The following is a 16,509-nucleotide window of genomic DNA, read 5'->3' on the forward strand; positions in this document are numbered from 1 at the left end:
CATTGAAAATATATTTATAGTTTCACAAAATGTATCAGTATTTTCATTGGTTGATGCACGTTTAAAAAAATGAACTTTAAATTCATTTTTATGCCTTAAGATGAATAAATAAATCTTGCCTGGTGTATTCATAATTCATGCAAGAAAGGGTTAAAAAAGTATTTGTTTTAGGGGGAACTATTGTAAGCTGTTCAAGGCAAAGAGTTTAAGAATTTGGGGTTACTATCGGTCACTAAACCTCAGCCACCCATCAGCCAGAGCAACCCTCACACTAAAACTGAGACAACACCGCCATCTTGTGGCCGGAGGAAGAGCGCACCGGACAGTGACACAGCAGGAGGCGGAGGGGGGGCAGCGAGCCAGACCGGATCCTTCATGAGGGAAGAGGCCAGGGACAGCCAACCAACCCCGGCTTCTCTTCTCTTCACTAATATTATTCTGTATTGCAAGCCAGGGAGCCCGAGCAGGGGGCTGCGCTAGTGTTCGTAGGATGTCCCGTCATGAAGGTAAGAATACGCTTCAACACGGGCGCTCGAGCAAGTCTGGATTTGTGATAAAAACGTTGACAGAGCAGCGCGAGCTAGCGTTAGCTAGCCGAGAATTTCTTGTTTTGCAGCCCATCCTAGCTAACGCTGGCTACTGTTAGCAGCAAGGTTGCAGTGTAATTTCGTGGGGACGCATTATGGCGGACACCAAATGTGTGTCTAATCCAGCGGACCTTGCAATTGACGTTTATGTGTCAGAAAATATACAGCAGTCAGCGCTAGTTGACCAAAACAACGCTGACATACAAGCGGAAGAAGGTAGTTAACGTTAGCTAAGTGTGCTAGCTAGCCTGCAAGCTAGCTGGTAATAGGTTATGTAGGTTAACGTTAACGAGCTGGGAGCAAGGGGGAGTGCCGAGAATAGGAAACATAGGAGAGCAGCGAATCCCAGATGGCGTTGCGGGGTCGAGGGCTTGTCTTCTCGTAAATGTTAGCTTGTTTTAGCCTCCTTCCTGGTAAAAGTTGGCCTTTAGAATTCAGTTTCGCAAGCTAACATTTAACGTTAGCAAACCAACATTCACCTCGTCCTTGTGGCCAACCTTGTTGGGCTTGAAGTTCGTTGTCGGTGTCAAGTAAACGCTAGCTAAGGTTGTCATTATATGTTTGAGCTTACCAGCCGGTAAAAAGTTGAGTTAGGTGGAGTGTAACACAGCTGTCTTGCCTGTCAGCTAACTGTTAAGCTAACAGTAGCTGGTTTATTGGTCAAATGGTTAGCCCAGCAGCGAAGGTTAGTCAGGCCCAAGCGGCCTTTAGTTTCCATGTCTCTATTGTTGTTGTCAACTTTGCTGTCAGTAGTCCTCAAGTTATTTATGTCTGACGTTTAAGTGGTTATCATTGTTAGTCGGTAACGTGTCTGCAGCAGCTAGTCGTCAGCCGCTGCACAGCAGGATCAGGGTGGCACTCAGCTTTGCTAGCTATGAATGGGGATATGAGGGAGTTTAGACAGCCTGGTGACATACAATACACTGAGACTGCACGACTGTCCTAGTCAATCAAGAATTCCCTGAGCTTGGACATAGAGGGTCCCGTTTACCCTATATGACACACAAGGTTAAGCCTTGTACATGTAGTGCTGGACTGGATATAGTGATGATCAGGGTGGCTTTATGAATGAGCTGGGTGTTATGGGTCTAGCTTTATTAAAAGGTGAATAGTTCAGGCACTAGTCAAGTAGTCTGCTGGTCACTCCCGAGTAAGAGGATTGCTGCAGAGGGTGGATGGTAACATACTTGTAATACATGATGCGATGCAATACCCCTGCAGTAAATGCACACCATGTGACACTTTAAATGTCCAGTTTTGGCTGGACTGTATCCAAGAAGTGTTGTTTCTTCTCCATAGTTATTATCGTTTTTATTGTGGTGCAATCAAACAACACACACATCACATACAGCTTACGCAATGTCCCTTCACCACCATGACACAACTGAATATACAGACCAACAAAATACAATTAGCACAGTAAAGTCCAACAAAGCAGAAACATTTGAATATGATGCAAATAGTACATAACTACAGCACCACAAGAATTTAAGTGGGGTCACAGCCTCAATTAAACTAACATTACTGTAAACAGATGTATTATTTATTGCAGGATTACCTTATTTTTACGGTGTTATATTTTGCAGGTGTTAATGATCCATGTGCCACATGCGTAATACACTTTTTGCGAGCATGTTGATATCTTTATGTGAAAATTTTACCATATACTGCCGTCTAATTCTTGTATACGAATGTTTTGAAGTTAACATTTTTATTTAAGTAAAATATAAAGCTTCCGTTCATTGTAATTGAGTATAAGAATCGGCTAAGGACTGAAACATCTCAGGTAATGCTTAATAAGAACAGAGAAGACATAATAAAGTGTTTTTAGGATCTACATGTGTTGGATAAAGTAATCCTTAAAATCTGCAATCATGAAATTTGATGAAATATCATGCTGTGTTGATCAAGTCAAATTAAGCTGACTTTGATGTATAGCATCTCACCTCTCTTTTCTCCTTTCTCTTGTCACATCTTATCCCTCTTCCCTCAGGCGTGAGCTGCGATGCATGTTTAAAAGGCAACTTCAGAGGTCGACGATACAAATGTTTAATCTGCTACGACTACGATCTGTGCGCATCGTGCTACGAGAGCGGTGCCACCACAACCAGACACACCACAGAGCATCCCATGCAGTGTATATTAACCCGAGTTGACTTTGGTAAGTAGAATAGATATTCACATCAGGCTAATGATGAGCAGAGTGTCTTCATGAGCTGTCCATCATTCAGTATTATGTTTGTTCTTGTGATTTATAACGCTTGGATTCACTTTATCTTATAATTAGCTCACGGTGAGGCAACAAAGTACAGATGTTGAACAGAGTATATGAACATTTGCGGCATTTCTATAGCTCAACTAACCCTGAACCAGACACACAGTATTTATAAATGGATTCTCATAGTGGTTTATCACCTGAATGTCAGAGTGCGTCTGAGTCAGACATTGTCGTAAGCTGAGTATCAACAATGAACTATCAAAAATAAGTATGACTTTATCTGCATCTGAAGTGAGAGGGTGTGTGTGTGTGTACGTGCATCCAGTTGCGAGACTGACAGAGTGTGCCAGAAATAAAGAGAATGGATAGCTCCATTAACAAATGACCTGAAACTCTATACTAAGGGTTTCAAAGTTTGTACAGTAATTCACAAATAATCAAGAACTGGCAGTTCTTGTTCTGTCATAATTAGGATAAATCTCTAAATTAGTAGTCGTTGGAAACTTCCCTTGGGGTGGCTTTCATAAGCCTGCACAAGTTGAACTGTTACAGTGTATATTATCTTTGCTGCCGCTGGCTTTTCAGATGGGAAGGCTGCTCTGGTTTTGATTAAGTGGACCTTTTCTCTTGCTGTTGGACGACTGCTTCTGCTATTATTTCATGCATTGGTGCTGTGAAATAATATGTTGATATTCAGCGTTTCACACTTTGGAAATGCTGTTTTACAATCTGTTGGAGGAAAAAAAAAACAACTGTTGCTGAAAACACAGCAGAAGGTGCGAACTCATAAAGATTCTGCTGTTTTATGATTGTATTTTTTTTATGTGTGTATTTTGGTGTGCCTGTTGGTTCTCCACCAAATGAATGAACTATTTTGGTGAATCTAAATTGCCTGTAGGTGTGAATGTGAGCATGAATGGTTGTCTGACTGTATTTGTCAGCCCTGTGATGGCCTGGCAACCTGTCCAGGGTGTACCCTGCTTCTCACCCAATGTCAGCTGGGATAGGCTCCAGCCACCTCTGATCCTGAATAGATGAAACCGAAGAGAAGACTGCAGATTCACTCAGCTATTTGAAGCATTTTTGCAGCCTGCAAATGCCACACTTTTGGTTTAGTCTCTCCACTGTCGCCAAACTTGTTTCCAGCAGACACCCACAGTACCCTACCTGCCCACCACCAAATGGCAGCTAGACACAGTTAGTGACGAGCCGGTTAACAAAACAAAGTATTAATCAATACAATAACCAGATATTTACCTTGGAAGCTGGTGGAGATGAAAACAGAGCCACCATGAAAGTCAGAATTGGACACAAACACTTACTCAAATGAATGCTGATGGTGGTCTCTGTCTGCTGGATGTGTAAATAGGCAACTGTCAGCTAACACACTCACCATAACAACTTTATTAGGTGATAATATGTCAGTGTTGTGTTAACAGCTTGTTTTGACTGCCTCCAGGTTGATTTTTATGCGAGTGGGCCAGGGAATGTTTTAATATGAATGGTTTCCTGGTGTGTGGCAAGGCTAGAAAATTGCTGTGGTTGACTAGGAGGCATCTCTGGTCGACTACACCTGGCTGAATTTAACCTGTTTATTAATTAATCATCTCCAAATGGGCTTCGACATGACTTCTTGTGTGGTAAAATACTTTGAAGCTTTAACTTTGTATCCATAGCTCTTAACATTGAGATTTTACACAGGAGTTTTTATTGTGTATGATTCTGTAGCAGCTGTGATACAGGTTTTGGTTCTCTGTCGGAGAAGTGCTGCAATTTTAACACCTGACAATTTCAACTAAAACATGCAACAACACTGACACTGACTATCCATCTTGATTCCCCTCCAGACCTGTACTACGGTGGAGAAGCGTTTTCAGTGGAGCAGCCTCAGGCCTTCACATGTCCCTACTGTGGCAGGATGGGCTACACAGAGATCTCCTTGCAGGAGCACGTGGCTGCAGAGCACACAGAGACCTCCACAGAAGTTGTAAGTTGGTGCTAAAGCATCACACACAGCAATCTACAGTACGAAACTGTGACTAGATGTTTGCACAAATCTGAGGAACTGGAAACATTTACATTTGTGTTGATTTTCCCCGCATACCTCAGAATTTTTTCCCAATTGAGTAAATTGAATCTGTCTGAGAATGTCCCTCACATTAGAGGACCCTGTAGGTTTTGAAAATATGCTGTTGTGTTTTTGTTTCCATCCTCTGCTCTTATGGGAATTTTGGGAGTTGGTTAATTGAGGTTTCATCTAATCTTGGTTGGAATAATGTCAGATGCAGAATGCTGTTGTTCAAAGAAATCGAGGATTCTATTTGTGCTCCAAATAAACAAATGGCAGATATATTCTGTCATTGCTCCGAATTAACGGGGAGAGAGGGAGGGAATAGAAAATCAATACATGGCAGCATTTTTGATAGTGTGATGCGCTGTCACAAACAGATAATGTGTGGGAAACTTTGGCGTACATAAGCGTGTTACCAGCCAGCCAGAAAGCATAGAGAGCTCGCAGTGGCCTGTGCAATGACGGTACAAATGGCTAATGTTATGGTACGTCATCATTTATGTGCTGAGTCTGTTTTCCATTGCACTTAGTTGCGACTTTTTTGCCATATACAATTAAAAACGTGCACGGATACACACCTATTGTCCTGCTTCACAGTGCCCCAGTCGAAGTCTAGTTCTGATGTCAGCTTCTGACTCTGCAAGTGAAACTGAACTGCAAGTGATGTCAGGTAGACTGTGCAGCTCTATTTATAGATGCTCACTGTTTTTTCTTCTGACAGCAAGAAAAGAGGTTTGCACTGCTGAGAAATAGTTTAAAGAACGTTAGCCCCATGTGCTGCAACCTTTTTAACAAGGCATGACATTTGGGTAATTATTAGTGAAGATACTGTGTTTTGTCATCCTTTCAGACGACCTCTGCTTCCTATTTATTGTTGAACCAATGTGTGAATCAACTTGAAAACGTGTTGGACAGAAGTCCAAACCATTATAACGAAGTGTGTTGGAGTGGCACATTTAAATGCTGTTATACAGATTGCAGAAATAATGTCCCAACTGATTTTGATCATGTAGCAGGTATCAACTCCTGCACAACCAAACACACTCTTTGCTGAAATACTGCAGAATAATTTACTATAAATGAAATGTTTTCATACTTACCTTTTGTGGCATTTGATGGAATCATTATCAGTCATAACTCAGTAGGAAAGGTGTTGTCAGTGTGTTACTATTTGTGAGTAAATGACTGTCAGGGCAGCCAATTAATGTCCAATAGTGAATAACTTAGCCATTTGTCTCACGCTGCAGCAGCAAGCATAGAAAATCATAATGCAGCTCACGACCTCAAATATTGTTTTAGTTTGTCCTGTTGTACCAGCCTTTAGGGTATGTCAGTAAATCATTGTCCTTTGAATGAAAAGAGGGATGTTCGTCAAATACTTTAACTACCTGTCCTGGGTCAGCACTGGAAGTTATTTTAAATGTTTTAAATACAATAATCTAACAACATTACATGCTGTTTTTTTATGTGTTTTTATGTTAATTGTTGAAACTCTGTGTTCCTGCCATTCTTGTCCAGGTCTCCATCGTAAAAGATATCTTTGATCTCAGTGGGACAGCCCTGGTAAATAAAGGCTAAAAAAAAAACAGTGTCCATGATACAGCGCAGCTTGTATGTGTGTCTGTTTGGCAGCTTCCCTCAGTAAATGAAACCACCAAATTGTCAAACATTTCAAATCAGTCTGTACCTTCAACTTCACGTCATCTGTTTGAGTTTTGCCACGCTCAACACAGAGCCGGAGCTGTCCTCAGATTGCACCTCTTCGTGTTCAAATACAGGATTTGTTCAATAGATGTTTGCCGATCTGTTTGTTTAAGAGGACCCAGCACCAACTGGCGAATGCTGAATGTGCAGTGAAGTGTGCTGCTATTAACGTGTACACTCTCTCTTCCTGTCCTCTAGATCTGCCCCATATGTGCAGCGCTGCCAGGTGGCGACCCGAATCATGTGACAGATGACTTTGCTGCTCATCTCACACTTGAACACAGAGCACCCAGAGACTTGATATCCTTTTCAAGCGGTAGCGTCCCTCTCCACGAACATCACCATAACCTGGCTCATATATTGACTGCATAAAAACAAGCTGAATTTTTGTTTTAGTCAGTTGTGTGAAGAAAAGCAGATATTTCAAGCTTTGTGTGTGGAAACTATTCAGATATTTAAATGCAAATGCACTTTGTGCCATCCAGATTGCTTTGTCATTTTAAAGATTAGCGCACCAGGGAGGCGTTTGTTCACTGGAACTGACATTTGTTGACATTTTGGTAATAACATTAAAGCCCCCTGTGGTATTTTCCCCAGTCACGGTGGTGGGTGAACATAAGAAAGAGGCCAAATATCAGAATATGGGCAGTAATGATTTCTTGGCTGTTGTAGTGTTCTTAACAGAATTGTGCGTCTCATGCCATTGGGACAAGCTTAAGTTCACTCAGATTGATCTGTTTGTTGCACGCTGTTTGCCACTGGTTTGATGCATAGAGGAGGAAAGTGGAGGCCAAGTGGGCTCATCTGTATGTTTCCTTTAAACTTGCTTGTGTGGCCTTGTCCTTATTTTCCTCCTTTAAGAGCAGCTCTTCAGGAAAAAAAACATGAGCTCACAATAACACACACTGTGGCAGTTAAAGTGCATTATGAGATGTGTTGTTGAGTGTTGCCAGACAGCAGATCAAATGCAGCTCAGTGTTCCTTTCATATTTTTGTTTTGGGGTTATTCACAAGATGTGAGAGGGATCCCTGCCCGACGTTTGTAGTTTTGATGGTTTGTAGAGCTGTACCAGTCCAACCTGGATTAATATAGACTGGCATATGGGAGTAAGTGGATCAGATATTGGCTGTGATGTTACTAATCCACATTACACACTTCATACAGTTTCTTTGCCATCATATTTTCACTATTAGGTGTAGTCATTCAGCCACACAGGCTTTTAGTGCCACAGTGTTTTCAGTTCATGAAATTCTGTGTGTGAGGAAGCATATATTAACATACAGTGTACAGTATATTAACATGTTTCCCCTCCATTGTTGTCACTGTTCAGCACTTGATGTGACAGTTGGTCTTTGTGGTAGGCTATTTGTCCTGCCCCTCTCTCACTGTCAGTGTGTTACATGCACAGTTAAGTCGAACTCCTGTTAAAGCTCGACTTTAACTGGATTACTGTCTTTGTTGTACTATACAAACACAGTAGGGGTTTTGATTATTGACCGAAGTATGTCCAACTATTGGACATAGTATTGGACTTTTATCCAGTCGACTGATTATGTCACAGACCAAACAATCGACAAACAAGTTAGCTACGGTTAGCTTGCAGCAAACTGGTACCGTGGTTGACAACATTACAGCTCTGTACATTTCGTTCATCCAAACATTTGCGGCTCTGGATGTAGATTTTGCCATGCTGTTACCAGCTTCTTCTTCTGTTACGCATTTAATGCCTGAGACTTCCGGGTCAAAGCCCGGGGCAGACACTGTGGAGGATGTGTCGAGTGCCGTGTCACACTGCAGGTATAAGTAGCATAGTGTAACTACATGGTGCTCTCATTGTGAAGAATTCATGAGAATATACAGGCCAGGAGTCGAGGCGGAGCTGTTGCTGCAGCTGTGCTTGCTGCAGTCTTCCACATGTTGTTTTTTTTCGTGCTGGTAGAAGGTCCTCTTCTTCCTTTGGCATTTAGTGCCAGACTAGAACACTTGCAGGCATATATGTTGCCCCATCAAGTTGGAAAAGATTGCATCCCAAATGCCTACTGACTGGAGAAAAATGAGTACCATCACGTTTTCAGAATTTTGGCATCGACTTGGTCCCAAAGTATCCATTCTACTGACATCCCAAGTGCATAATTATGGTTTGCATGGTTTTATCACCTGTTTTACTGGCATGTTACAGGCACAGCAGTGACGCATTTCTGCCAACTGCAGAAGGCACTAATAGTTAGGAGCACAAAAATAGTGTGTTCTCGAATTGTCTTGTCTTGTCTGCTACTTAATTACTTTGGAATCGTATCTGAACTTGAGGCTCTGCTTAAGTATGTTAGTCATTGATATTGTATTCCAGAAAGGCATACTCATCCCTTTCATTGCTTTTGAGGTTAAAAATGCAGTTCATAGAGGAATAAGCCTCCATGTATGAGCTGGCTTACTCTGTACACGTTGTTCAGGAGAGCCATAGAAAAGAGTGCTCTTCAAGGATTTGTTATTTATCAAACTGTGTAAAGGGTTAAAATGGTAGCATCTGTGTTTGCCTGTCAGGAACCAGCTGAAACACTCCATGCGAGTTGCACTCAGAGGCTCAGAGGACTGATGATGCAGTCTGGCAGTCTATTTATAAAGTACTTTGAATAAGTGCTGTTGACAAAACAAAGGATGCAAAAATGTAGTTAAATGACACAGACAGAACAAATGCATCCTCAGCTTCACTGAAGAGGACCATAGCTTTTGTTTGTGGGTGTTACCCAGTGTGGTGTCTTGCGTTCATTGTCACATGAGAGCATCATACAAATGTTGGCAGATAGCAGCTGAATCAAAAGACCTGAGTGTAGAGAGGTTTTAGAAGAGTGGCAGTGACTGTTTCTGTGCTGAAACTACAAACTGATTTATAAATGTGTTGATCAACAGAGAATTAATTGTTGACAGTGTTGATTTTACAAGCAGTAACTTCAAATATCTGCCAGTTCCACCTTCTTAAATGTGGAAACACAACCATTTTTGCCTATGCTTCCAGTTTTAAAGGGTTTAAAGTAAAGAAAAAATTTCCTATACACACAAAAGACTTATTTCTCTCAAATTTTGATCCCAAATTTGTTAGTGAGCACTTCTTTTCAACAATCCATCCACCTGACAGGTGTGGCATATCAAGATGCTGATTTAAGAGCATCATTACTACACAGGCGTGCCTTTGGCTGGTCACAGTAAAAGGGCACTCTAACATTTATTCAGCACTCTGAAATATGGATTTCACATAACTAGTGCTACAGATATGCATTTTTAAGGTCACACTGGATTCATCCGTGAAGAGAACACTTCCCCATAGTGCCAGATACAATCTGAGATGAGCAGTTGCCCATTCAAGTTGATTACAATGACAGTGTGACGCTGGATAGGACGATTCCCTGAGATGGTTTGTGCAGATATTCTTCAGTTGTGCATGCTGTTAGGTCTGGGTGGCTGATGTCAGACGACCTTGCAGGTGAATAGACTTGATGTGGTGCTCCTGAGCTGGTGTGATTACATGTGATTCGTGGTTGTGTTGCTGGTTGGATGTACTGCCATATTCACAGAAAAGAAAATGGAGATGGTAGTGAAATGAATGTTCAGTTCATGCTGCAGTCAACATGCTGACGGCACACTCGATCAAGACTGCTGTTTAATCAGCATCTTGATATGCCACATCTTGTAATTGGATGGATTATCTAGGAGAAAAGAGAAGCGCTCACTAACACTGATTTTAACAAATTCGTGAGCCAAATTTGAGAGAAATAAGTCTTCTGTGTGCATAAAAAAGTTTTAGATTTTTGTTTCAACTTGTGAAAAATGGGAGCAAAAACAAAAGTGTTGCGTTAATATTTTTGTTCAGTGTATATCTTTGGGCTTTGGACTGTTGGTTGAACAAAACAAGCAAATTCAAGGTAATCAGCTTTTGCTCTGGGAGTTCATGATAGGGCAGATTTTTTTGACATTTATAAGCATCAAAGTCTAATGAAAAAAATGTCAAATTTGGAAACTGTAATGAGCTGTAGCACTATGTTCTTGATATGTTCCTTAATGGCAAGCTTCACGATGAGTCCAGTGGGGTGCGGCACGTGAGGAGGATGTTTCACCCTGGACGTGGGCTGGGGGGTCCACGAGCCCGCAGGTCTAACATGCACTTCACCAGCAGCACCACAGGGGGGCTCTCCACCAGCCAGAGCTCCTCACAGAGCTCCAACTACAGCAGAGAGGCCATGGACCCCATAGCAGGTCAGTCACACAACACACGCATACACACACGGAGGAGAAGTCATGGTGACATGATACGCCCATGCTGTCATGTATGATACAGGCTCCCTCTGAGGCTCACAGCTGCAGAACAAGAAGCTGTGGAGCCTGATGTGTGCCAGACGACAGCAAACAACCTATATACTTGACATCAGCACAGTGAGGCAGAAGACAAATTCAGTATCTCCCAGCTACAACTGCAGGAGGTCTGACACACAAAACACTGGTGCTCAGTGCTAAACTGAGCGTGTGGCATTTTATCGTATCATTTAATGAGTTGTCTCGATATAAATTGTTTCTCACACATGCATATAAATTAGCTGCAGTAGCGAAGATGTTATACATGCCTCGTCTTGAAAGAAGTGTGGATAACACAGTAATGTGTGGGCAGAGTTGTTGCTGTGGCAATTCCTTGTTTATTCTGTTCCCAATTTTAATCCGGTTCATTGCTTGGCATTCGCCATGTCAGCTCCAGCTGTGCCATAATGAGGGTCTCTGTTCAGTCCGCCTCACAAACAGCCTCCTCACTAATGACCCGCTATACCTGCTGGGCCGTTGACCCAACTGGTCCAGTTATAGCCCAACAGCCCCACTGCTGAGTGGGTGTAACACAGTGAACATGTGAGTAACAGTGCTTTACTTTTGATTATGGATCAGAGGCGGCACAGCAGTCCCACTAGATTCTTGTTCAGCGACATTATAGCTCATAAACACTAGTTTTAAGGGATAAACTATGTGTCCAATTTGACTTATTTTTACGTCCAGTTAAACTAACACATTTTTAAAAAGGTCTTCCACTGTTGCAGCTTTACATTCGGAGTATTTAACTAGTGAAACATAAGTTAATATTCATTATGAGGGAGTAACAGGAAATGCAGTGTGCTACCGTTCAAAAATACATCTACAAAACAAGACATTAGTCATTCTCAGCATTTTTTGGCAGCTGATCAGTTGGAAATATTGCAGGGAGTAGTGGAACAGTCAGGAGCAGCTACAGTGAGCTGTTAGATGAAGAGCTGCAGGCGACAGGCTGCACACCTCCAACTTAGCGATTTACCCAACTCCTTTCACTCTGCCCTGCAGTCAGCAGACTCATGCCGTGTGCGGTGTAAAATCAGATCACGGTTGCTCACAGACTGATGGAAACAAGCCAGTTATTGTTTGACTTCTTTATTAAAACCACAACAGTTTGTTTCACTGCCCCCAGAACTCTGTAACCTGAAGTATTAAATTATATTAACACCAGAAAGTGCAGGTATTGCCAAAAAAACTGACTGAAATCTTTGAAAATGCCACTTGAAAGATTGTTGTGTTTTAATGAGAGCCAACTGTTGGGTGAACTGGCTTTCTGAATAGACTGAGCAGGATTGAATTGACAAAGTCTTTCCTCCTTGTTGTAATCACCATTTCTGACATTAAGCCCTTGTTTTCTTCATCTCATTCCTCCAGAGCTTCTGTCCCAGTTGTCAGGGGTGCGGCGTTCGGCGGGCGGCCAGCTCAGCTCGGGCCCCTCGGCCTCCCAGCTCCAACAGCTTCAGATGCAACTCCAGTTGGAGCGCCAGCAGGCCCAGGCAGCACGTCAGCAGTTAGAGACGGCCCGAAACGCAACTCGGGGCGGGGGCCGGGCCAATGCAATCCTCAATACCAATTCAGCTGCCGCAAACCCCAACCCCAGTGCCAACCATAATACCAACCCCAGCCCCAACCCGGGTCCACCTGAGTCCAACACACAACATACTGCACATAGCTCCCAGTTTTTACTCAGCAGGTGGGACTGTTGCTCATTAGTTTTTGCATCTACTTTAAATGTCTTTACTTTAGAGTCACTTGGATGTTTGACCTTCACTGTGCAGAGTTTATATGTCTGCAAAGGGTAAGTTCAGTATTTTCTAACCTGGGACCTTTTTCCCATGGTGTCTAAGTGACTCACGGGGACAACAATTTCTGAAATTTGTCCAGTGTTGAGCAAGAACGTTTCAGCCGGCGAAACAGGCTTCAAGAAATGACTTGGGGCATGTTGCACCATCAGTGTAAGTCCACTAAAAGTGCTTTTTTTTTTGCGCGACTGACATGCTCAAATTATAATTCCAAGTGTCTGACAATTTATGGAAAGCATCCCCACAGAAAGACCTTTTTATTTAACCAGAAACAGCCCCAAAATCGCCATCACCAAAACCACCAGACTCTGTTTAAGTAAACAGTAATTTTAGTGTGTATGGAGCCAGTCATTTTCACATCTAACTGGGTGAATAAAGGGCTTATTTCAACCAAACCAGAGTTGGTGATTCAGATGTTTTTTCTGAGTTTGTTTTTTTAAGTGTCAACTTTGAGTGACATTTTTCATGATGTTAAAATTACTGTTTATTTAATGGAGTCTGGTGGGTTTGGCAGTAGTGATTTCGGGGCTGTTTCTGGTCTGGCTGCAGCTCTCTCGCTCAATACTGGACTATTTTTAAAAATTGTTGTTCCCATTAGTCACTTAGACAAAAAAACACAGGGAAATAGGGGCCAAGTTAGAAAATACAGAATTTATCCGTAAAGCTGTTCTTATTTTATTCTCCTCTGTTTGATTTTTAATACATGTGTTGTCCTCCAGTTATCCCCTTATCTCATTACTGTTCGACCTCTCTCCCGCAGGCTGAGCGAACCGCGGCTCTCTGAGGCAGAGCGGCAGGCGTGTGAAGCCCAGTGGGCCGACAGGAGCCTGTTTGTGACGGAGCTGCTGCTGTCCACGCTGCTGCCCGACGAGGATGCCTCGGCCTCCTCCTCCGAAGACGAGGATGACTGTCACGGCACGTTGCGGAATTTCGCTGACTTCGAGGCCATGGGCTGTGTTGAGGTCATGACCTTGGACGTGGCGCTGGAGAATCTCAACCTCAAGGAGACGACCCCGGCTACCAAGACGACGAAAACGACGACTAAAACAGCACCTACGAAGAAAGAGCCTCCCGCGCCGCCTCTTTGATGACATGGCCACTCCCTCCCCTCAAACCACCATTGTATGTGGCCGACTGACGAGTCGGGCCCAACTGCCAATGGATGACAAAAAAGACTGCAGTTCTTTTGGCTTTGTTTTATTATTTTTTTTTCTCAGTGATTGTCATTTCAGCTCTGTCGCTCCCCACTCAACCCCATGTTTATTACGTTGTGTACATTGAATAAAAGTAGTGAGACGAGAGAATGTGAAAGCAAGCAAGCGTGGTGGGTGCGTGAGAGAAAGAAAAATAACTATATAAATATATTATAGAAAAATCTATATGAAAGTTGATAATCAATTCCACATAACCCGTGTTTCCTCTAGCAGATGAGCAAAGCGTAGTTAGCCGTTTTAAGAGACAAACACGTCACACACTCACCCAGGGAGAGGAGGCAGACGGAAACCTCTCCGGTAAAAACGCTGCTGTGTATTTATAGTTATTAATTAAAGAAGTGCTTGGATGGTTTACCACAACTTAAGCATGAGCTTAAATCACCATGTGCCCATTTTTAACTGCACAGTCACAAGATGGGGAGGTCTTTCTCTTTTGTTCAGACACCTGACTAACTGTAAATTAACGGTGCTGAGTGCCACACCACTGGCATTTCTACACCACACACACAGACACACACAAACAGACTGATGGCCGCGTTTGGTTACATTCATGTCCAGTCTCAACCACCCCTCCCCCTTGTGTGACATCACCTGTTTTGGGTCATGTGACCTTGCTTTATATCGACTGTGGGCACTTTGGTTTTGAATTGCATATCCAGTGTCCATTTGTGCACACTACAGATGCTCTACATAAAGGCGTGACACAACTCGGAGGCAAAGAGAGATGAAACGATCTCTTCAGTGTGACCATTTTCAGGCCTTTTCTAACATGGAAGAAACACGACCTGGTCTTCACACGGTTGTTTTTATTTTTGTTTCTCTTTGTTTTTCCTCTCTCTCTTTACATGGAAGACCAGACGCTACTTTCTCAAGCTTCCCGTGATCTGAAAATTAATCTTCTCTCCATTACTCATGAATGCAAAGATTACTCATCATGTGACTTGAAGGAGAGAATCCTGTATTGCTCTTTCCATTAATTTCTCTCAGTCAAAAAGATCTTTGTATGCCTCCACTGCTACCTGAAGAAATGCAATGTATGTTTTTGGCTCAGCGAACAAGCCAAATCACAGGGTAAACCTTTCAGTTTGGAGGACAATAAAAATGTTTTGGATGGAAATTAACTAACCCAATCCTGCTCTCTGGTTTGTGTTTTTACTTTTCTTTTTTTCTTTCTCAGTTGCTAACTTCTTGGTGAGCATGTACAGCATATGGTAAAAATAAACACCTATCTTACAGGTCCAATTCAATCTCAATTAGTGTTGTCATCTCCTGATGCATGTCCTCATTCACAGCAGCTGTGTGACATCAGATTAACACGCTGCACTATATTAAGTACAGGTGACTATAACAGATAGCTCTTACACTTCCTAAAATCTCTCTGCTCATCGTCCTGTGACAGTCTAGCCACTGTATTCATCTGGAATATGAGAAGAGAGGAGGTGATCAAAGTGTTTACATGGTCATCTGACTCCCTTGAGTCTGTTGAGAGCAATCAGCTTAACAAGCGGCTGCAAGTGGTGCAGTAATTAATTGCGGCCTTTCTTGCCCTGGGTTTCGCCTTGCAGAGACCGTCCTCACTCAGTGCTCTAGTTAGCTAGGGCCTCATGGAGACTGAAGGGAAAACCTGCAGGCCTGAGAGAAGTGCCTCACTAATATAATGTGTAGATGCAGCAGATGATTACATGACATCTTTCAATTTGTTATACTGTATACAAGGACAGCAGAAACTACTTTGGTTTCTTAATGGTCATTTTAGAGGCTGTATTTTGTTGTGCTGTTTAACTGGAGGCTGCTGACGAGCCTACCCTCCCTGTGTAAATTGGAAACACCTGTCAGCATAATGCACTACAGTTCAGCAGCACCACAAACTGCAGCCTCCAAACTGATCACACAGTTAAATCAGCACCTCAACGTTCATGAAGATAGGGGTTTTGCAGAACTGTTGTATTTGACTGCCTTAGTTTTAGCTGTGTAATATAAACTCACCTGAGTTAAAAATATGTGTACAGATGAGCGGGGTACTCACTGGTGTATTTTACGTCACAGAACAAAACGTAAGTCTTATAAGTTTGTGTTGAACACAGACATTACTTACTGAGTTTTAGGACTCATTCCTGCACTACTCTGTTGATTCAGATTTCTCTCTAAAACTGAGTTCCCTCTGAGGTGACTGAGCTCAGCCTTAGAGATAGGGCAAGGAGCTCAGAGTAGAGCTGCTGCTCCTTAGAGGTGGTGTCAGAGGTGCTCTGGGCACTGGGAACACCTCGGGGTCCCCCAGGAGGAGCTGGAAAGCATTGCTGGGGAGAGGGATGTCTGGGGTGCTTTGCTTGGCCTGCTGCTGCTGCAACCTGGCCCTAGATAAGCGGATGAAAATGGAAGGATGGATGGATGAGATTTTGGCTCTCCACTTCCATCTTCAAAACACCAAATCCTTTTGGAAAAAAGGTGTTCATCACTGTAGTAGAGTTTCAGAGTCTTGTAGAGTTAATGCCAAGGTGTACTGCAGCTGTTCTGGTGGCACATGGTGGCCCAGCACCTTACTAAAGGTATATTTACTTCTATACGTACACA

At 42.7% G+C, this 16,509-nt stretch overlaps 1 protein-coding gene across 1 annotated transcript; it reads left to right on the forward strand.

Annotated features, from left to right (window-relative positions):
• The first annotated feature begins 351 nt into the window (after positions 1 to 351).
• Positions 352 to 15,068, forward strand: LOC125890410 (E3 ubiquitin-protein ligase KCMF1-like). Its single transcript, XM_049579034.1, has 7 exons — positions 352 to 506; positions 2,581 to 2,748; positions 4,653 to 4,792; positions 6,779 to 6,880; positions 10,649 to 10,829; positions 12,297 to 12,615; positions 13,485 to 15,068. Exons 1-7 carry the CDS (start codon positions 491 to 493, stop codon positions 13,810 to 13,812), a joined length of 1,254 nt encoding a protein of 417 aa, XP_049434991.1. The 5' UTR covers positions 352 to 490; the 3' UTR covers positions 13,813 to 15,068.
• Positions 15,069 to 16,509: the final 1,441 nt, after the last annotated feature.

The sequence above is a fragment of the Epinephelus fuscoguttatus genome, linkage group LG6, assembly GCF_011397635.1.
Source record: "Epinephelus fuscoguttatus linkage group LG6, E.fuscoguttatus.final_Chr_v1".
Taxonomy (NCBI): Eukaryota; Metazoa; Chordata; class Actinopteri; order Perciformes; family Serranidae; genus Epinephelus; species Epinephelus fuscoguttatus.

Excerpts from the sequence above, each read along its gene's own strand:
- LOC125890410 (XM_049579034.1), top strand. Across the intron at positions 4,793-6,778 it reads CAGAGACCTCCACAGAAGTT|ATCTGCCCCATATGTGCAGC; the intron begins GTAAGTTGGTGC and ends CCTGTCCTCTAG. Across the intron at positions 10,830-12,296 it reads GGCCATGGACCCCATAGCAG|AGCTTCTGTCCCAGTTGTCA; the intron begins GTCAGTCACACA and ends TCATTCCTCCAG.